This window comes from Perognathus longimembris, chromosome 24 (assembly GCF_023159225.1).
Source record: "Perognathus longimembris pacificus isolate PPM17 chromosome 24, ASM2315922v1, whole genome shotgun sequence".
Lineage (NCBI taxonomy): Eukaryota > Metazoa > Chordata > Mammalia > Rodentia > Heteromyidae > Perognathus > Perognathus longimembris.
The window spans coordinates 13,638,167-13,658,218 of NC_063184.1; the positions used below are offsets into that span (position 1 = coordinate 13,638,167).

General features: G+C 40.0%; 1 protein-coding gene across 1 annotated transcript in view; it reads left to right on the top strand.

The window, feature by feature from the left end:
- Positions 1-20,052, top strand: part of Col25a1 (collagen type XXV alpha 1 chain) — a 400,930-nt gene that overhangs the window by 351,674 nt on the left and 29,204 nt on the right. Inside the window, exons 19-22 of the mRNA XM_048333577.1 lie at positions 10,308-10,370; positions 13,303-13,371; positions 15,611-15,655; positions 16,935-17,012. Of these exons, the coding sequence (XP_048189534.1) occupies positions 10,308-10,370; positions 13,303-13,371; positions 15,611-15,655; positions 16,935-17,012 (255 nt within the window). The remainder of the gene's footprint in view (positions 1-10,307; positions 10,371-13,302; positions 13,372-15,610; positions 15,656-16,934; positions 17,013-20,052) is intronic.

The window sequence follows — 20,052 nt, forward strand, 5'->3', positions numbered from 1 at the left end:
AGTTCAAGTCCCGGGACTGGTAATATATAGAAAGATTCATTAGCTTTGGGTCTTCTTTATTCCTTTAATGTACCTTCCTTCTCTTAGGTAGCAAACATAGTACAGCCCTGATTCACAGGTTAGCAAGTGGCAGGATTAAAAAACAACCATTATGTGTGGCTGTAGACTGGTACGGGACCTGGAACATTAGTCATTCGAATCTGAGACATGTGTTTACTTATGCCTTGGAAATACTTCCTGTTGCCATTCCTCTCCTCCTTATCTAGTGCCTACTACAAAGAGCATGAACATGCCATCCATTATTTTCTAAGACGTTGAGGAAAGCAGCCATGACATACCAGGGAGGCTTGGATTCACCACCTGTCACTCTCTGGGGTATGGGTGGAAACGTAATGAGTGGCCACATGCCTCCCACAGTCCTCAGGAAGTGAGCAAAGTCTCTAAATACAGACAGCAGCCTCATCTATCTTTCGCTTCAAGGTCTCAGGGAGAAGTGCTAATATAGCCAGCATACATAATAAAAGTCCCCAAGAATAGGCAGAGCTTTCAAACTCCTCCTGAGCTTCCCCCTGCGCAAACATCTGAAAGTCTGCCCGTCATGTGGAAGGTATTTGCAGGTCCTCTTTCAGGCCTTCATGGTTCCTGTCGTGTCAAAATGTGCAACTGGGAAAATTAAATTATGGACAATGTACCATGTAGAAACTGATCTTCTAGAATACGATTGGAGCGCAGACAATTAAGTTTATGACCAAGTCTTCAAATATTTTTTAATGGGTAAAAAGTTACTGCAATGGGTTTGTCTGATATCACACAAAGGTGTAGGATTCTGAGTTCCCAGCTTTTAAATTCTCTACACTTAGCTTGAAAAGCATGTAAGGACATTGCTTACCTCTTTTTATGGCCATGTTATCCTAATAATTAAGCAGTATCCACCAGGAACAGCCCTGATTTTACCTCTAAATCATGGCATGATTTGAAACAAGTTCCATTAGTTGTTCTGTTTCAGTTTTCTCACCAATTCAATTTCTCACGAGTTTTCTCAATTCAAAGTCATCACTAATCATAACACAAAGCGTTGTGTGGAGAATTAAATGAATATGGATACAACTATTAAAAATCCCACACATATAGTCAATGCCATCTTTATTCTGGCTATTTTTACTTCCTTTGGGAAGCTCAGAATATTGGAAACACTGGTTCTGCACCAGTTGAATAACGGGCTTTTCTTCATGGGCATAATTATAAATGTTATGTAAAACATAGCCACTTCAATGGTATGTTTTAATTTATATAAATTGGGAGTACCCCTTTGCAGTAATGGGTGAATGTTACCTTTAAGAGCAGGATGCTTACCCAGTTTTTCTTACAACATGACATCGTGCCTTTCCAATTTCCTGTCCCTGAAAAAAGCGAAGCCCTTTCTTAAAAGTAACCATCATGGGCTGGGGATATGGCCTAGTGGCAAGAGTGCTTGCCTCATATACATGAGGCCCTGGGTTCAATTCCCCAGCACCACATATACAGAAAATGGCCAGAAGTGGTACTGTGGCTCAAGTGGCAGAGTGCTAGCCTTGAGTGGGAAGAAGCCAGGGACAGTGCTCAGGCCCTGAGTCCAAGCCCCAGGACTGGCCAAAAAAAAAAAAAAAAAACCATCATAAAGAACTGGAGGCAGCTAGGTGCTGGTGACTCAGGCCCGTAATCCTAGCTACTCAGGAGGCCGAGATTTGAGGATTGTAGTTCAAAGCCAGCCTGGGCAAGAAAGTCTGGGAGATTCTTCAATTTAACCCCCTAAAAACAAGAAGTGGAGCTATAACTCAAAGTGGTAGAGTGTTAGCCTTGAGCAAAAAAGCTCAAAGACCAGGCCCCAGGCCCTGAGTTCAACCCCAGGGTGGACCAAAAAGAGCTAGAGGTATGGCTCAGCAGAGGAGCATCTGCCTACCAAATGTGAAGTCCTGAATTCAAACCTTAGTACCACCAAAAAAAAAAAAAAAATCAAGTAGCAACCAAATTCTTAGAGTTATCTTTCTTCACAGATTTTTTTTTCTGCCCTGGCTTCCAAGACAATGTTGTTTTATACTGCATCATACCATAACTTCCTTGATACAATGAAGACCAAGTCTGACAGGTGGCAGAACTATTGACTTTGGCCTTCTTAGGAGTGAAAGAGGTACTATAACACAAATGTGTGTCCTAGATTCTACAGCAGGCATGCTTAGCTCTTTCCTTAAACATCAAATCACTCTTTAAAAGTAGCACTGGAAATGTGTTGGAAGTAATATATGATAAAAAGCGAGTCCCTGAAAGAGGAAAAGGAAGCAATAGTAGTTAAAAGGACAGAATTGTATTGTTGTTGCTATAATTATTTCCTGCTTACACTAAGTCTATCTGAGAAGTTGAAGAATTTAGGGTCCAATTAGGAAAGCCACTACAACCCGAAATCGGAGATTTCTAGCAGCCATATGAAACCTTCAGCAATGTCCTTCATGATGTAATCCTCATAAGAAACAAAAGCAGAAAGGTATGTTTTCTGGATTTTAAGATTTTAAGTAAATCTGCTATTGTAGTTCATTTTCAACAGAGCCTCAAGATGTTTTAATTCATGCTCAAATTTTATTCTTAAGGGAAATAAGTGGTGGGGGGCAGACTCTTAATTTCTCATTCTTTTTTCCCCTCAATAATTTTATATATCAATCATAACCAAAACTGGCTGCCTAGAGGTTCTTATTACAACAAATGTTATTGCTGCAATCCTCAAAAGTAGGTATCATGCTGACTTGAATCCTAATTAGCCTTTAAGCAAGAAGAATATTATATGCCTAATACATTCCATGTCAGGACACATTAATCAAAATTATTGGTGATGCTTTTAGCACCCAGGCAAATCAGCACATATTTTTCAAGTCCTAGTATTTTTTTTACAATGAAAATCAGATCTGCTTGGGGGTAGTAAATACCGTGGAAAACACAAGTGGATTAATCTGGAATCTTAGAGGGTTTTTGAACAGGTTAAAAAAATAGTGCCATTTGTTCCTCTAATTGATAATGACTTACAGAAATAAAGCAAATGGTACTAAGTGAAAAAACAGATTTTTTTCTGGGTACGAGCTAATCAATTAAGACTTTCTGCCCATCACTGTGTTTAATGGACAATGAATTCTAGAAGTTTATAGGGAAACACCTGGTGAGCCATTCTGTATAAATCAGTCTGTCTTTTCCTGTCTAACGCTGACTAATATCCACCTGAGTATCCACTGAAGATATCCTTGATGTAAATTTGACAAAAGACTTAGGTGAAGTGTCCCAATGGCCATTTAGAAGATAAAGTATTCACAATACTATCCTGCTATTTATTGACATAAGGGTTTTTTTAAGCCATTCAAGATTTTTTATGATGGAATTCTAAAACTTCAACCGTTTGATTCGAAAGGGCTAAAGAACGTTCCAGCTTTGCCTGTCTTTGTAATAGAAAAGTCTAGGTTTTGTTCTTGTAGTTTGTAGTGATGGTGACTGTCAGTGTGGTTTTTATGTGTGCTAGACAGCTATTAGTATTATGCAAACTCAGCTATTAGTATTATGCAATCTTTGTGCTCATAGGAATAGAAGATGGGCTGAGGAAATATGTCTTCAACAAAATACCCTTCAGTATCTTCCTTTTATTTTGTATAGAATGGATAGAATTGCCTTCCTAAATCTTTTTGCCTTTTACTTCATTTGTGTGTATATATGTCAGCAAAAAAGAGGGCAGAGAGACAGGAAGAGACAGATGTAAAGTGAAAGATAGAAAGAGAAAGAGGGAGGGAAAGAGAGAGCTAGAGAAAGAGTGACAGGAAGAGACAGAGATAGGGAGATAAAGAGAAAAGGAAAGATAAGGGAGGGAAAGTAGGGAGGGAGAAAGAGAGAGAGAGAGCACCTAACACTGATACAGCAAATACATGAACAGTAATAGACTTTTGGATACTAAAACAGGATGATTTTTTTCAGATATAGTTCAAGTCAGTACTGTTAGTTACTGCCACTGAGTTGAATATTGCAAGATTGAGGCTGTGTCTGCCCCATTCATTAAAGGAATGAGGAGGAACCTACTAGCTGTGGTTGAACGTGTGGAGAGTTCAGGCCTTCCACCATCAGCTATGGAATGAGAGATCTTCGATTTCAGCTCTAGCTGTTTCCTGGAGACTTGGCTCTGCATCTTTGTGTATCTTGCCTTTTCAAAGTTTTTGTTCAAATGAACAACCCATGTCTGATTTTCTGCTCTCTCTCTCTCTCCTCTGCATTTGACTGCTACACCTCCATTGCACTTTAGCCTAAATTAGCAGCATTTCCTTGGCCCCTCACGAACCCCAGTTTCATTGCTGAAACTACAGCTCCTCTGTTGCTCATCTTTTCTACCATGTCAGCCCATGGAAGTGTGCTACAGTCTTGATGGGAAGACCTGGGGTTTTAATTCATGGATGGCGAAAGAATTAGTGTTTAAAAAAAAAAAAAAAACTCATGACACAACCTAGGAAGACTAAGACTTCAGATACAATATCTAAGCCAAGACCAGAAAATTTGGATCCTTTTTTTTTTTCATTTTGATGCTTGATGCTGCCTTAGAATCCATGTGCAATAATAACACCAGAGCTGAGATAGCATGTAGCTAGCAGCTAGATGACTGAAAGATAGATGATTAATCAATGACAGATAGAGAGATATAGAAGATAGATAGACAGACAGACTGGCTTGTTGACAGACAGACTGGCTGAGGGTAACATATGGCCTGGGTGGCTAAGTTAAATGTCAGCTATCATATCTTAGCAATCACTGTTTTGGATGATGCCAAGCATTCCAACAAACAGTGCTACATATTTTATCCCTAGGTTTTGTTTAGATTATGCCTCTGTGCTTATTTTTAAGCATTAGATAATAACATTGCTTGTAATTTTTCTGTATATCCCAATAATAAATCTAGTTGGACATTTCTAGGAACTTGAAACAACAAAGCCAAAGGAAAAAGGTTAATTTGGATTTAATTGTCGTGGTGATGGGGGGAGGGAAACAGGAAACAAGAGGAGGATGTTGCTCTCCACCTCCTCCCCGCGTTTCTCCATTACCTCTTCTCTTTTCCCCTCCTCTTCTGTCTGGTACTCAGTGTAATAATTTCGGGGGGGGGGGAGCCATACTTTCACTTTAATGTAAAGCTGCTTTATGTCCTGTTGACGTTTAAACTCATGCTTTCCTGATTAAGCCAGCCAGCACCTGTCTGTTTCATAAGGTCTCTGTGTTCCTCAAGTGGCTCAGTGGAATTATCATTTGGGTTGTTCGAATTCCACTAATTGCCTAGGAAAAAGGGAACAATGTCTCCTGGGTTTCTTTCTTTCCCTTCATTAAATGTAATGTCAGACATTCATTCCATTGTGTTTCTGATTTCCTCTGTTCTATTTCTTATCTTTTTTACTCAGATCAATAGGTGGGAACAACTGTCAATTTAGCCTCATCTACTTCCAGTTGATTAAGATTAAATATGTAAAACAGCTGTAGGAAACATTATTCTAACAGTTATTTCTCTTATTGTTGCCCTAAAGATTATACACCTTCATTCTTGTGTGTTGGTTTCCCAAAAGCGTTTTTATCTTTGAATCCTTTAGCTACATATCCCTCCTCTTCTCCTCCAACCCTCTCTTCTATTCTTGTTAATAAGAATTTTAACCAGAGTAAAATAACCACCTGTTTATTTTTAATACTAAAAAAAAAAATGTTTTATACCCTCAGGTTGTCATTGCCTGTCTTCTAGATAGCTTAGGAGATTGTGGACCCCTTAAACTAAAAACACCAGTTCTTATCAAAGAGGCAAGATTACTTGCTAAGGATTTCAACACAGCTGTGACCTTAGAAGGAAAAAAAAAATCCACTCTTAGCAAAAGTTTCACATCTCTATCTTACACCGTCCTGATGTATCTCTTTTGGATTTATAATCTTAAATGCTCTGGCAGAGAGATATTATCTCGTAAAGTGATAAGACATTCACAGGGGAAAAGCTAGAGTCACCTCTTGAAAATATTAAGTAGAGCCCTAGGCAGGTTGGAGGTGAGAAATCACCTTGTATAACATTGTAATAGTACCAATAATAATAACAGTAGCTAACATGTTCTAGCCTGTAGGGGAAATAGCACATGCTCATTGTGCATTTCCTTTATTGTAGGGAGAGCCCTGAGTGTTTTGCCCATATATAAGAAGTCTCAGCTAAGCTCTCCTTGAAAAAGCCAGAATGTTCTATGTCCTGGCAGCTTCGGACTACAGCTCACAGCCAGCTTTACCTCAGTTCTACACTCTTGTACCAACCATCTTCAAACATTTGTCTCAAGACCCCTTTACACTCCTAACACTTCTAACAGGCTCACCTGTAATCCTAGCTACTCAGGAGGCTGAGATCTGAAGATCAAGGCTGGCCAAGGCAGGAAAGTCCATGAGACTCTTGTCTACAATAAACCCCCAACTAGCCAGGAGTGGAGCTGGGACTCAAGGGGTAGAGCACTAGTCGTGAGCAGAAAAGCTCAAGGACAGTGCCCAAACCCTGAGTTCAAGCCCCAGAACTGGCACAAAAATAAATGATAAATTAGTTAAATATAAAAAAATCTTATTAGAACACCTAACTCAAGTGCTTGTTTTTTAGACCTATTGAGATTATTTGATGGAAATTAAAACTGAGTCATTATTAATTACATGGTAATTAAACATGTTTTATTAAGTATAACTAAGTCTTCCCAAATGAACCAAAAAGAGTACCATCAGTGTGCGTGCGTACGTGTGCGCATGTATATGTGCACGTGTATGTGCACATGTTGTTGTTGCTATTTTAGGGTTTTGTCTTAAATCACTTTAATGGCTTAATGGAAGACCTCTAGATTCTCATATCTGCTTTTGCATTCAATCTGCTGCAGTTTGTTGTTTTAGTGGAAGAAAACGCAGCCTCATATAGATATGTGGACAAGGGAAGGCTATTTTAATAATAATATCAGGTATCATTGATATTCTTTCATACTACCCCAAACTCTAAAAGCGGCAGTTTCCTAAAGGTTAGGAATAACATAAAATCTAAATCCATCTTTTCATACTATGCATTCCTGAGTGAATGGAGAGGGAAAAGCCAAATAATGTACTTTGTGTCATTGTCAAAATAGTTTGACCTTATAGGCTCTCTAAAAGGGCCCAGGGAACCCAAAGATCTTCATGGTATCCCCTAAGCACCTCTGGTATAAACTTAGAGAAAACGAACTCACTCTTGCAATGGAGACCTAAGTAGAAATGTCCATGCCCTAGGTACCCCAACAGTGGTTTCTGAGACCTGTCAAAGAAGAGATCAATGGCAGAGTCTTCCCCACTCCACAAGCTAGAAAGGGGGGGGGGGGGGTGGAATCCCCAAAGTGGCCAAGAGCTCTTCAAGTAAACAGACTTAATTAAAACTGTGACCCTAAAGTTAAGAATAGTATTGTTCTCCTTGAATAAATAGAAAATAAGTGCATCAGAAAGAATAATATAGATGTTTTTTTCAAGTGGCACAATCAAGTATATTTAGTGATACTCAAAGCCTTTACAATTAGCCCATCTTAATCGTGTTAGTGTGATTGAGACTGGCAAGTCCTGATGTTATGTCTGTTCTGTGATCTCTAGTTTTACTAAGGGAAATGTATGTTCTACTTTTCCACACAACACCCCCCCCCCCAAAAAAAAAAGTAGAGGAAAAGACGCTTTTCTGACCCGTGAGACCACAAACCTCATTATTTGAGTTGTGTAACTGCATGCCTTACCTATTTTGCAAACTAAACACTAATCTAAATAAGCAATATGTTTCTGCAGTCTTCATGCTGCTTTCTTGTCTTTTATTAGTATGCTTTAATAGTGCTTCTGTGTGATTTGGTAAATAGCATGTTTTATTTCTACTTGAAGGACATGTAAGAGTTCTTGGCTAATTAACTTTTAACCTATTAACTTGCATTACGTTTTTCATAACTTAAGTCATGATTACTCTCATGTTGACTATAGCATTTTTCTTGAGAGTAGGGCAAGAATATTTACTTGTATGTCACATTTTACTAGAAGTATTTTACTTATAAATGTGGTGTATTATATTTTTATGAAGTTAAAACTCTTACTAAAAGTAGAATAGTCATCATAGATTTCTCTAAATAGATTTCAGATATTTATTTTTCTTTTTAGATTTTTTACTTATCTGTTAAGAGGTCCAACCAAAATTATTTGTCATATTTTCCTTTCCACAAAGTAGAAGGTCATGGCACAAGGAGAATATTGGCATACAAGAACCTAAAATATTTGTTCTCCATTTTTATCTTTTACCTCTAAATCAGTAACTTGAACACCTGAATCAGAGAAATTTTTTTCAACTGTGTCAATGCCCAATATTTTATATAGCATAACTGAACAAGTAAACTTGTTTGAAAACTATATGGTTTGCCTCCTTTATAACACATCCTCATTTCATTCCTGATCAAATCCCACATTTCATAAAACATGGCTGAACTATTGCTGCCCTTGAGCAAAATCAGACATATCAAACAACATTAACAGCTATTCAGAAAGATTCCAGGAATAAAATAGGAAGTAGGGAAAGAGAGCCATTGTGGGTTTTGCTTTAAAGTTTTTGTTACAGATTTTACATTTTAGGTAGTCTGACCCTTACATGTGAAGTTTAACAGTTAAAAAGGAAATAAAACATTATGAATATCCAAGACACTAGTCTGAACACTAGTATAGGTACTCTTTGAAGTCACAAGATATGCTGTCTCTTTTCCAACACCAGGTCGCCAACCCTTCCATTCAGGCACCAATTGGGTGTCCTGCAATTGAGTCTATTCTGCTTCTGTCCTGGCTAGTACCAGTCCCCACAGATTTAAGGGCCCCACTCCACGTGACTGACTCAGTTTCAGTGGAAGGTACTTGTTACCTCTAATTCTGTCTGACTTCACTACACATTTTAAGTTTTTACCATATTTAGGTTTCATGGTTCATTTGGAAGACTCAGAATTCAGTGTAGTGCTGTTTGTCATTCCAGTTTATTCTAAAAGGCAAGAACAAACAGCCAGATGGCTAAGTACATAGAGCAAGGCCACACACAGGATTCCCCGTCTCTGTGGACTTGGGACGGGCTTCCCTCTTGGCACACAGATGGGCTTACCAACTTGGAATGGTGCTTAGGGGATTTTAAAGTGGCTCCATTATATTAATGGGATTCGTGAAATCACCCATTGAAGATGGAACTCCAATTCCTACCCTCTAATCATGGTTCCCTTGCAACCAGTTCCCACCCCAGAGCTCTCCATCCTGGAAGTCATCTCATTTGCATAAACTCAAGTGGGGTTGTTAATGAAGTAAAGAAGGGTGCTTCTTACCATTCCTGTCCCTTGGAAACTTCCACACTAGGAACCTACACCAAACAGTTTATTACGTCACAGCTGAATTTCCTCCAGGTGGTGATGAATTTCAGGCAGTAGGAACAGAGATATTGTTTCCTTTCCTGCTGAATCTCTTCCACAGCCTCGCCCCTTGTGTTAAAACATAACTGCCTACCATCTTACCTCAAAACAACTACCATAATCTTCCCATGGTTTCTGAGGGATAAGGATTCAGTCAAATCCCAGCCAGGTGCCTTAGGCTCACACTCTCCCAGGCAGCTAGAGCTGTGCTCTCATCAGAAGACTACAGGAGCTGGGCATCCACTGACGAGTTGATGGTGTGGTTGTTGGCAAACGCCAGTCCTCACAGGGTGGGCTATTCCACAGGTGTGACCCCAACATGGTAGCTCCCTTCTCCCCCAAAAGAAATGATCCAATGGAGAAGGAACAAGACAGATACTTCTCCCCCAAATGGAAACAGCCATAATCTTTTTACAACCAGTGATAACCCATCATCCCAACCACATTGTGTTCATTAGCTGTGAATGATTAAATCCAGTCAGCATGGAAGGGGAACAGATAACATAAGGGGGTGAACGTGGGCAAGGGATCATGGAGGCCTATCTGAGAGGCCACCTCGACCCAAATATAGTCTTTAATAAATGGTAAGAAACACTGACTAGAAGAGAAGGGAAACCATTGACACTGACTTTGTCACTCTCTGAAGCTTCTCTAGTTTTGCTCAGAGAGCTTTCATTAGTTTAAAACTATTGCTGATCAATTTGATGGTCAGTAGCTTAATCTTAAAAAAGGAAAAAGTTGTCTTCAATGAAACAGAATCCCAGAAGGAAGGAATGAGTTTTGCTATATTTCTGCTTAATGGAATTAATGACCGTGTATGCCCCATCTCTTTTAAAGGGAGAACCTGGCTTCATTGGACCCCAGGGGGAGCCAGGCTTACCAGGGTTACCAGGAACAAAAGTAAGTAGAGTCTTGTCTTTTCTTGCTTAAAGAAATGGGGTGGGGGAATGTGGCTCAGGTGGTAAAGTGCCAGCCAGCCTGTGAGGGAAAGTGCCAGACTCTGAGCTCAATTCCAGGTCCTTTCTCCCCCCCCAAAAAAATTTAAAAAATGAAAGAACTGTGGACAGCTCTACTGTTTACACGAGCAGCTATTTCTTCCACATAGAGAACTAAAGAACCCACATCCATCCGCTAATGGCACTTTGAGGGGAACCATATATTCAGCAGAGCAAAAGGAAGTTTATAGGAAGTCATCCTTAGATAAAACAGCAGGTTGGTGCTATATACTAGCTGTCCCAGTTGTGCCCAGATGTGTCTTAAACTGTTAGGATGCTTTTAGCCTCCTAGCCATATAGAAAGAGAAAGAAATTGTGAGGGAAATGATAGGAGAGAGCCAGACACTGGTGGCTTACACCTGTAATCCTAGTTACTTAAGAGGCTGAGAGCTGAGGATTGCAGGTCAAAGCCAGCCTGGGCAGAAAAGTCTGTTAGACTCTTACCTCCAATTAACCACCATAGAACAGGAAGTAGAGCTGTGGCTCAAAGTGGTAGAGGGCTAGTCTTGAGTAAGAAAGCTCAGGGACAGCACCCAGGCCCTGGGTTCAAGCCTCATAACCAGCCTCCCCCTCCCCCCCAAAAAAAGTTAGGACAATGGAAGAGGTGACATAGCTCAAGGCATTGTACTGGTGGAATTGAAGCCCTTTTGTACAACTACTAAATATATGTATGTGTTTATATACATGTGTATATATATATATACTTTTAGAAATTGCAGAGAGATAAAATTCACAAACTCCTATCAACTATGTTAGATGTACATGTAAAACAAACATTACTACTATTTCCATGCCGTAGATTTCAAAGGCAAATATTCATGTCACACACAATCTCGAATGACATCTGCAGAAATAGCCCATAGTGTAAACCATTTCATGAGATTCCACTTGGCACCCCCTAGAGAGAAGCCTAAAAGCACAAGCTTCATGCTGTCATGCTTTGGACATCGTTGAGCTTAAGAGTTCTTGTATCTACCCAGGAAGACATAAAAAGGTGGAGCTCAGATGATAGAGCTGTACTCACCACAGACTCATGAATCTAAGGAGGAGCAAAAATACACCAAACTACATTCCTTTATTTTCATACCACAGCAGGTTCTGCCTACATGTGTATTGCATTCACCAGAAATAAACCAGGGGTGATTTCCAGTCATTAGACAAACCTGTTCAAGGAGAATGGGTCTGATTTCAGCTGGTCCAGTGAAAATAACTCTAATCCCACCAGATGGAAACTGTGTGTGACCTAAGGGGGGGAATGAAACTTGGAATGGTGCAAATTTCTTGTTTTCTTAAGACATTCCTTGTTCCCATAATGAGCACTCAGGTTTATTAACAAAGTATGAAGCATTCTTGTTTTAGCCTCAGCAGATTCACACAAGAAATGGCTTTGCAGAATGAAGAGAAATAGAGGAGAGGAAAGAGAAAGAAGATAAGAGAGAGGGAGAGAGGAGAGGAGGAAGGGAAGAAGGGAGGGAGGGAGAGACAGAGAGAGAGAGAGACAGAGAGAGAGAGAGAGACAGAGACAGAGAGGAGCAGTCTTACTCTGGGCTGGCAGCCAAGCCAGGAGCACAACACACCCGAGCAGGCTGCTCACTGCACTATGGAGGAAATGAGCAGGAACTTGATTTGTAATTGACTGTGGCATTTTGTTTGTGAGTAAAAGAGAGACGAAACCCAGGCAGAATGCAGTTCATCCCTAAATATCTTTTTTCTAAATGAACTGATTCTAAACTACTCCACACTATGTGTGTGTTTGTGTGTGTGTGTGTGTAAAGACTCAGATGTAGAACCATGAAATCAATATTAACTGCTAAGAGGGACTGGGTATGATGCTCCAGACTAAATACTTTGTAACAGATACTAGACTGAGGCCCCCAGTAAGAGGCCAAAGAATAGACTGTTACCTGCTTGCTATTCCTACAAATATATAGATGGGCATTCGTTTTATTAGTAATATTTTGAAGTTAATTGTCAGCCTGTCTTTTTGTAAACCTGTATTTTTTACTGTTTGGTCTTTTCTTTGTTGTACTGGGGATCAAACCCAGGATGTTGCACTTGTTGAGCAAACACTGAGCCACATCCCAGCCCTGTCCTGTCCGCTGGTCTTGACATGAGTACCTTATTAATCGTGGAACCATCATGGTGACCCAAACACTTCTTTGAACCTATCTTTGGTTGCTAAACTATTCATGAAGCTATGATGAAATGCATTATTTAATAATTCAAACACTGCATAATTGTACCTAATCAATGGATGTGTTGGGAGGGGCAGGAGAGAGAGAATGAAGAGAATGATTTATTAGGAGAATCTGCTCATGTGATTATGGAGACTAAGAAGTTCAGGGGAGGTCATCTACAAACTGGAGGGTAATGCTGGAGTTCCAATACCATGGCTCCCTCCATACCCAGTTCAAGTTCACAGGCTTCAGAACTAGGAAAGCTGATGGTGCAACTGTCCATCCCAGCTAAAGGCCCGGGAATGAGAAGCCATAGGCACAAGTCCTGTGGTCCTGGATGATGACAGCTCTGGAGGTTAGACGTCCAAAGGCGGGAAAACAAAGGCACCCTGGCTCCAGAAGTAGGAGGGAAACAACGTGCCTATCCTCTCTCTGGCCACCGACACTGGGAACACCATTGCAGAGCAACTCAGAAGGATGCTTCACTAGCCTTTCCTTATCCTGGATTAGGTGACATCTAAATTTCACCAGCACAGATTGTTTCCACAATGAAATGCAGTGACTGGTATTGAGGAATTTAATCATGCAGAATGGGGCACGTAGTAAATAAAATGGTGGCTTTCTGTGGACTTTGCTTTTACTCAAGTCATTTCTCAACAGGGTGAACGTGGGGAGGTCGGGGCTCCTGGAAGAGGTGAGCGAGGAGACCCTGGAGTTCCTGGACCCAAGGTCAGTTATGAGTACCCAGGAGTTTGGAATGCATGCCACCAGATTGAGAATATGAAACCAATACCTCAATAGATATTAAAACAGCCCAAATCACAACTGACTTCCTGAAATGCATACCAATTGGCTCTTTTCGAAATGCATTTTACAATACAAGTTTCCTCATATCCTCTGCTCAGTCTAGTGGGCACAGTTAATGACACATTGGAACGCAAAGATATTAACCTGTTAATAGGCAGCTGAGCAAAGTCTCAGTTGCTACGTGTGATGCTTGTCTCCATGGAAACTTGATGGCATGTGACACCTTCAATATATTAGTGCTTAAGAATGTGACAGCACGATCTTTATTCATCTCCACCCCCTGCAAACTGATGTGGAGATGCTTTATTTTCATAACGCATCCTGGAGACATGGGAAATAATTTAGTCTCTGATTAAATGGGAAGTTTATGCAGACACATACTGTTGAGGCAAAGGAGAAATATTCGTGGAAGTCTTCCAGACAACTGATGGGAGGGGTTTCTTTAGAATTGGGAATGGAAGGAAGGTTGGTGAGGAGACCAGGAAGGGATCTAATGATGCTATGATGACCCCATGTTCAGTCTTGTCATCACTAACACTACAGAAGCAGTTAAAAAGTGTGCCCAAGCTTCCTTGTTATTCTGAGTCACTGCTAATTTCCTTTATCTATTCTTATCTCCTCTGTTATTCTCTTTTCTCTCTTTTTCTTCTGCTTCTCCTCCTGCAAGGGGAAACAAGGGGAAACAGGAGCTAGAGGCCCTAAGGGGTCAAAGGTCAGTAATTGGTAACCATTTTGCTGCCCCATGAGGTGTTATAAGAGCTGTGCATTTTTGCCTTTTCCACAGACAACCACATGTTAAACTCTTTTCATCCACAGGGATTACAATAACTTCACCCCATAATGATATCACAATAACTTCACCCTATGATGATACCACAAAACAACTGGTTTACTTGTCTTTACATGTTCTGACACTTCAAACCTGTTAAAGGTTCTTTAAAAAATAGCTTCTTTGAAAGGAAATGGAGTACTTTAATTACATGTGCAAATTTACGTGATGGTTATAATCTTAGTTTTCATTTCCAAGCTTCCTTTTGATAAACATTCAACTTAGGCATTGCATTTAAATGACTCCCTTCCTTGTCATAAAATGTCAACACCAATTGTAGTTCTTCCCTTTGCCATACACTTTGTACTATCTGAAGTAGCAAATACACTGTTAGTAGAATCATGGCATCTAAAATGCTATTATTAATAACCTGGAAACACGCATTCCAAGTGAAAACAGACTGGAGATGGTTAATTTTCTTCATTTGTAGCAAATTTAATTATTCTGGCCCGTACTATTAGTATAACACAAATGCGAAATTTTAACATCCTATCCCCTGCTTATGTTCATTAGTCCTTTATAGAACTATTTAGAAAGACAGAAACTACTTTGAATTCCATGTAGGAAGAGGACTTTATAAATTCAAGCTTTTTCAAAGAACCTTCAAATCTACACAGGTTCAAATATCTTCTGCCCCCCAACCCCCCACACACACACTTGCAGTTTAAAATTTGAGAATTTGGAAAGCTTATGACTATTCTTGGTCTCCAGATACAGTTAATATCATTATAAATAAGCCCATCATTTTCACACTGCATTAAAGAGAAAGAGCTGCCTGGCCCTGACCTTTAATGTTGCCAATCTGGTCTAGGTGGCTGCTGTCCATTTCAGCACTGTCACTTTCTTATACTTACAAATACACTTGCCCTATGATCGCCATCATCAGAGAAAGATGCTTATCCTGTGACCTTACTTTCTCTAGAACATTCATTCCCCAAAAATGAGCTCCTCATTCCTTCTCTGTCCTAATTATTTCCACATTTCTTCTGAGTAAGGATCACACAATTGCTTCACCCTTGTCCCCTTTGCTCTCCCAGTAGAATAGAAAGGAGCTGGGTGTGAAAGGCCAAAGGTTACTTGGGTACCATAGAAACCACTTGATATGCTTTGTTATCCCAAGATACCTTTTTATCTGCGATGGAAAATCTAATTCCATGCAAGCTATGTATTTAAAAAGCACTTTTGGTGGTGGTGGGCACTGTGATTTTCTTCTTCGGAATTGCATGCTCATGTACTGCTGTGTGAATGCATACATCCTTGGTCTGGAGAGATTTCTAGGCCATTGCTCCTATGACTCACTCACTTTTTTTTTCCTTTTTCTATTTGGAAAAGGGGGATCGTGGAGACAAAGGGGATTCTGGAGCTCTGGGTCCGAGGGTGAGTATGTCCCTCATAGAAACATTTGTCCCCTGCCATCCCAGATTAGTGTCTTGTGTGACTGGCACTTGGACTAAAGTGCCCATTGATAGCTCTGAAGCAGGCAGCTGTTGATTGAGGTCACTGTTCCCACTGGCTCTTTATTTTTGAATGAGTTATAGAGAAAGCAGGAGACACTCTCTTTAAAAGTCAAGGAAATAGACCCTGATTAATGGAAATCATGTAGATGAATAGAAAGCTAATGTAAATATGTAATCTAGATTTTGTTGGTGGTGGTGGTCATGGGGCTTGAACTCAGGGCCTGGGCGATGTCCCTGAGCTTTTTAGCTCAAGGCTAGCATTCTACTACTTTAAGCCACAGTACCACTTCCAGGGGTATGAATCTCACAGACTTTCCTACCTGGACTGGCTTTGAACCATGATCCTCAGATCTCAGCCTCTTGAATAGCTAGGATTACAGATGTGAGCCACCAGAGCCTGGATTAGATTATTTTTGTTGTTGGAATTAGGATTTGAACTTGGTGTTTTGCAGCCCCTAGCAAGCACTGTACCACACCTTCCTCCATGTATGTGTGTTCACGTGTGTATATGCATATATATGTATATATTCCAGAGCCTAGAAAGTATATTCACATGCGCACACATTTTTGTTCTCCTATTTGGGGTTTTTATGGGGACCTAGTTCCATTGGGAAAGATAGGCATTTCTTACAGAGCTATCTTTAAAGAATAAGGAAACAATCTATGAGGATAAATAAGAAAATAATGTTTGGGGTTGATTTAATAAAAATATGGAGAAAGCCAATAAAATTTCAAAAATGTTAGCCTATAATTTATAGATTATATACTAAAAGCAGTCTGGTATTTCGAAAAAGCAGTCTTCCTATCTATTCTAGACAGGAAGACAGAAGTAATTTGTCTCCTTTGAAATATTTTACAAAATGAACATAGGGCTGGGAATGTGGATTAGCAGAACAGTGCTCACCTAGCATGCACAAAGCCCTGGGTTCAATTCCTCAGCACCACATAAGCAGAAAAAGCCAGAAGTAGCGCTGTGGCTCAAGTGGTAGAGTGCTAGCCTTGAGGAAAAGGAAGCCATAGAGAGTGCTCAGGCCCTGAGTTCAAAACCCAGGAGCATAATTCTTTTTGTGAGCATGAAGTTAGGTCCTCACAGGAAAGGGACAGTCAGAGACTGCTTCGGTGACACCTGCTTTGCTCACAATCCGTGTCTATACTCATCTCATCCCCATGGTCTTCCCTTGGTTTGTTTTGTATCCTAGGGTCCACCAGGGCCAAAAGGGGACCAAGGAGCCACTGAGATCATAGACTACAACGGCAACCTCCACGAAGCCCTGCAGGCAAGTGGCCACCCCTCATCTCCGGGCCGCAGGAAGTGACAAGGGGGGTCCCTTGAGGCACACTCAGTGTGAACTCCCACAATCCCCTGGCTCCAGAGCCCTGCTCCACTCCGCACACCTGCATCCTTTCCCCCAGAGTCCATGCCTTGCCTTTCCCACAGTTACTGTTACATTATAGTATTTTTTTTCATTTTTCCTTTCCCTCCTATCTTCAGATAGCCCTAAGTGTTGTCAAGCATAAGCCTGGGCTTGGCTTGGTTGGCTTTTTACCTTCCTTGCTTGGAGAGGGAGGATAGGAAAACAATTCAGAGCACAGCAGCTTTGGAGTTCCCTGAGTTCACATCTCAGCTCTCCTGCTTACTAAACATGTGGCTGAGGCAGGGCCGTTCACTTCCCTGTGCATCTTTGCCTATCTGTAATAACGAAGACTGGCTCATAGCTGTAAATTCCTCCTACAGAGGCAGAGATGAGGAAAGTTCTGTTTTGAGGCCAGTCCAGGCAAAAAGTTAGCAAGACTCTCATTTCAACAAGAAAAGATATTAGTACCCAGGATCATGGCCCAGGCCAACTCTGGCAAAAATGGGAGACCTTGCTAGAAAAAATATCACTCCAAAGCAGCTGAAGTTATATAGATCAAGTGGTAGAGCACCTGCTTGGCAAGCATGAAGTCCTGAGTTCAAACCCCAGTACTGCCCCAAACCTCCTGGTATCTATTGTGTTTTCAAAGCTCTTACATGTACAATACAAGGACACATTTTAAAATCTTATTAGCCATGTTGTACATTTCCCCTAAGCTACTTCCAATGTCACCTCAATCCATGCCTCCACTTTTAAAAGCATTTTCTGCAAAACTATAGAAAAGGTTTTGTTTGCATGAACAGAGAGTCTTGTATTGAAAACTACCCCCTGGCTTTAAAGTGGAAATATCACTGAATCTATTCTTCGTAGATCTAATCTGGAAAATGGAGATTCAATTATAATAGATGGGATTTTTTTTTCCTAAGGGTTGAAGAAACAGCATTATTCTTTGGATTTGTGTTAAAAGCTCCTGAACAATTTTCCTGCTAGGCCTTAAAAGCACTGTACTTAAAAACCCTGGTACTTATCTCTTGATAGGAAAGCATGTTCACTCTGTTTCTTTTCCATTTTTTGTCAGTCTTGGGGCTTGAACTCAGGGCCTGAGCACTGTCCCTGGCTTCTTTTTGCTCAAGGCTAGCACTCTACCACTTGAGTCACAGTGCCACTTCCAGCTTTTTCTATATATGTGGTGCTGAGGAATCAAACCCAGGGCTTCATGTATACGAGACGAGCACTTGACCACTAGGCCATGTTCCCAGCCCCTGTTTCCTTTTCTTACCACAGTTCCATATGACTTTAAGCCAGAGCCAGTCAACATCCACCAGAGTCCATCCACTCATGCTCATGTCCAAACCTCAAGATTCAGTGCCCTTAAGGGGGTGTTAGAACAACTACACATGTGTTATGCTTATAAATTGCTTTAGAACAATTTATGAGGGTTCCTAACAGTACTCTAGTTGATTAGGATCTAATAAAAAAATCAATTCAGTTGGGTAGCCTTTAGATTGAGAAGAGGCAATATTTATTTATCCTAATTTTATAATCAATGAGACATTACAGTTTTTGTTTGTTTGCTTGTTTGTTTGGCCAGTCCTTGGACTCAGGGCCTGAGCACTGTCCCTGGCTTCTTTTTGCTCAAGGCTAGCACTCTGCCACTTGACCCACAGCGCCACTTCTGGACGTTTTCTATAGATGTGGTGCTGGGGAATCGAACCCAGGGCTTCATGTTTACGAGGCAAGCACTCTTGCCACTAGGCCATATTCCCAGCCCGACATTACAGTTTTGTACATATCATTTCATGAAAGCCTCTAGGATAATTAGGTAAGTAGCAGTATATTACAATATCCCAGTAGAAATATAAATTTTTAAATTATCTCTGTTGAAGATGATTATTCTAGGAAATATTTTCAGATTATGAAATAAAGTACCAAGACTAGTATAAAATAACTTCTGTAGGTCTAACACCCAACTTAAAGAGATAAAATATTACCCAACACGGTCAAGTCCCTGAATGAACTGCATAGCCAAGAGAGTTGGTGTGCTGAATCAGATGTTTGTAGTTCTCATTTGTAGCTAAATGAAAAAAAAAGAAAAAAGAAAAAACATACCGCCAGTTATTTGCTAAATCATTTTGAACTGGAACTAAAATTAATGCCTGACATATACATCTGTTTTTTGTCTGACATAATGGAGAATTTATCCTACCTAACTTGACCTTCTCTGCCCAGCACAACTCCAAACTTCTTTATAGTTTATTGTGCTAGTCCTTCCTTCCTAGTATTGAACAACCCATCTTTTTCATATCAAAATATACTCTCTATGTTGATAGAAATTACTCTCTTCCATCGTGCTAGATGGTAGGGGTGATATTAAACTGACATCCACAAATTTACCTGTGATTGTATAACATTTTTTAATGAGCAGAGTCCTTAGGAGAAAATGTTCTCCCTTTTACTATTGCTTAAAAGTTCTTTTAGTGTAAGATTGAAACTAGAAAAAATATTAATGCAAAGAAATATAATTTGTGGGTATTTTAGAAATTTGTAGTTTGAGTGTCTTTTGTAAAGTCCTGTAGCACTTTAAGAAACTAGTTTAATTCATTGTCAACCTCTTTAGTTGTCCCACCTAAGAAAAAGAAAGGTTAATTATAATGCAGCAAATGAGGTATGAAGGAGAAAAGATATGCAAATGAGTATTTCCATTTTCTCTAATTGTTCTCTAGCATAAAGCTTTTAAAAATTATCTTTAAGTAGTTGTGCAAAGGAATTTCCATTTAACAAAACAGCTTATGAATACAATATATCTTGACCCATGTCACCCAATAGAGCATTTAATCAAGAGCAAACTTCCCAGTTCACAATTATGCTGACCAACCTCTACTGTGTACTACTGTATACTACTCTTTAACTTTACCCATCCATTAAATTCTGAAAATGTTTTTTTTAAACATTTGCAACTAAA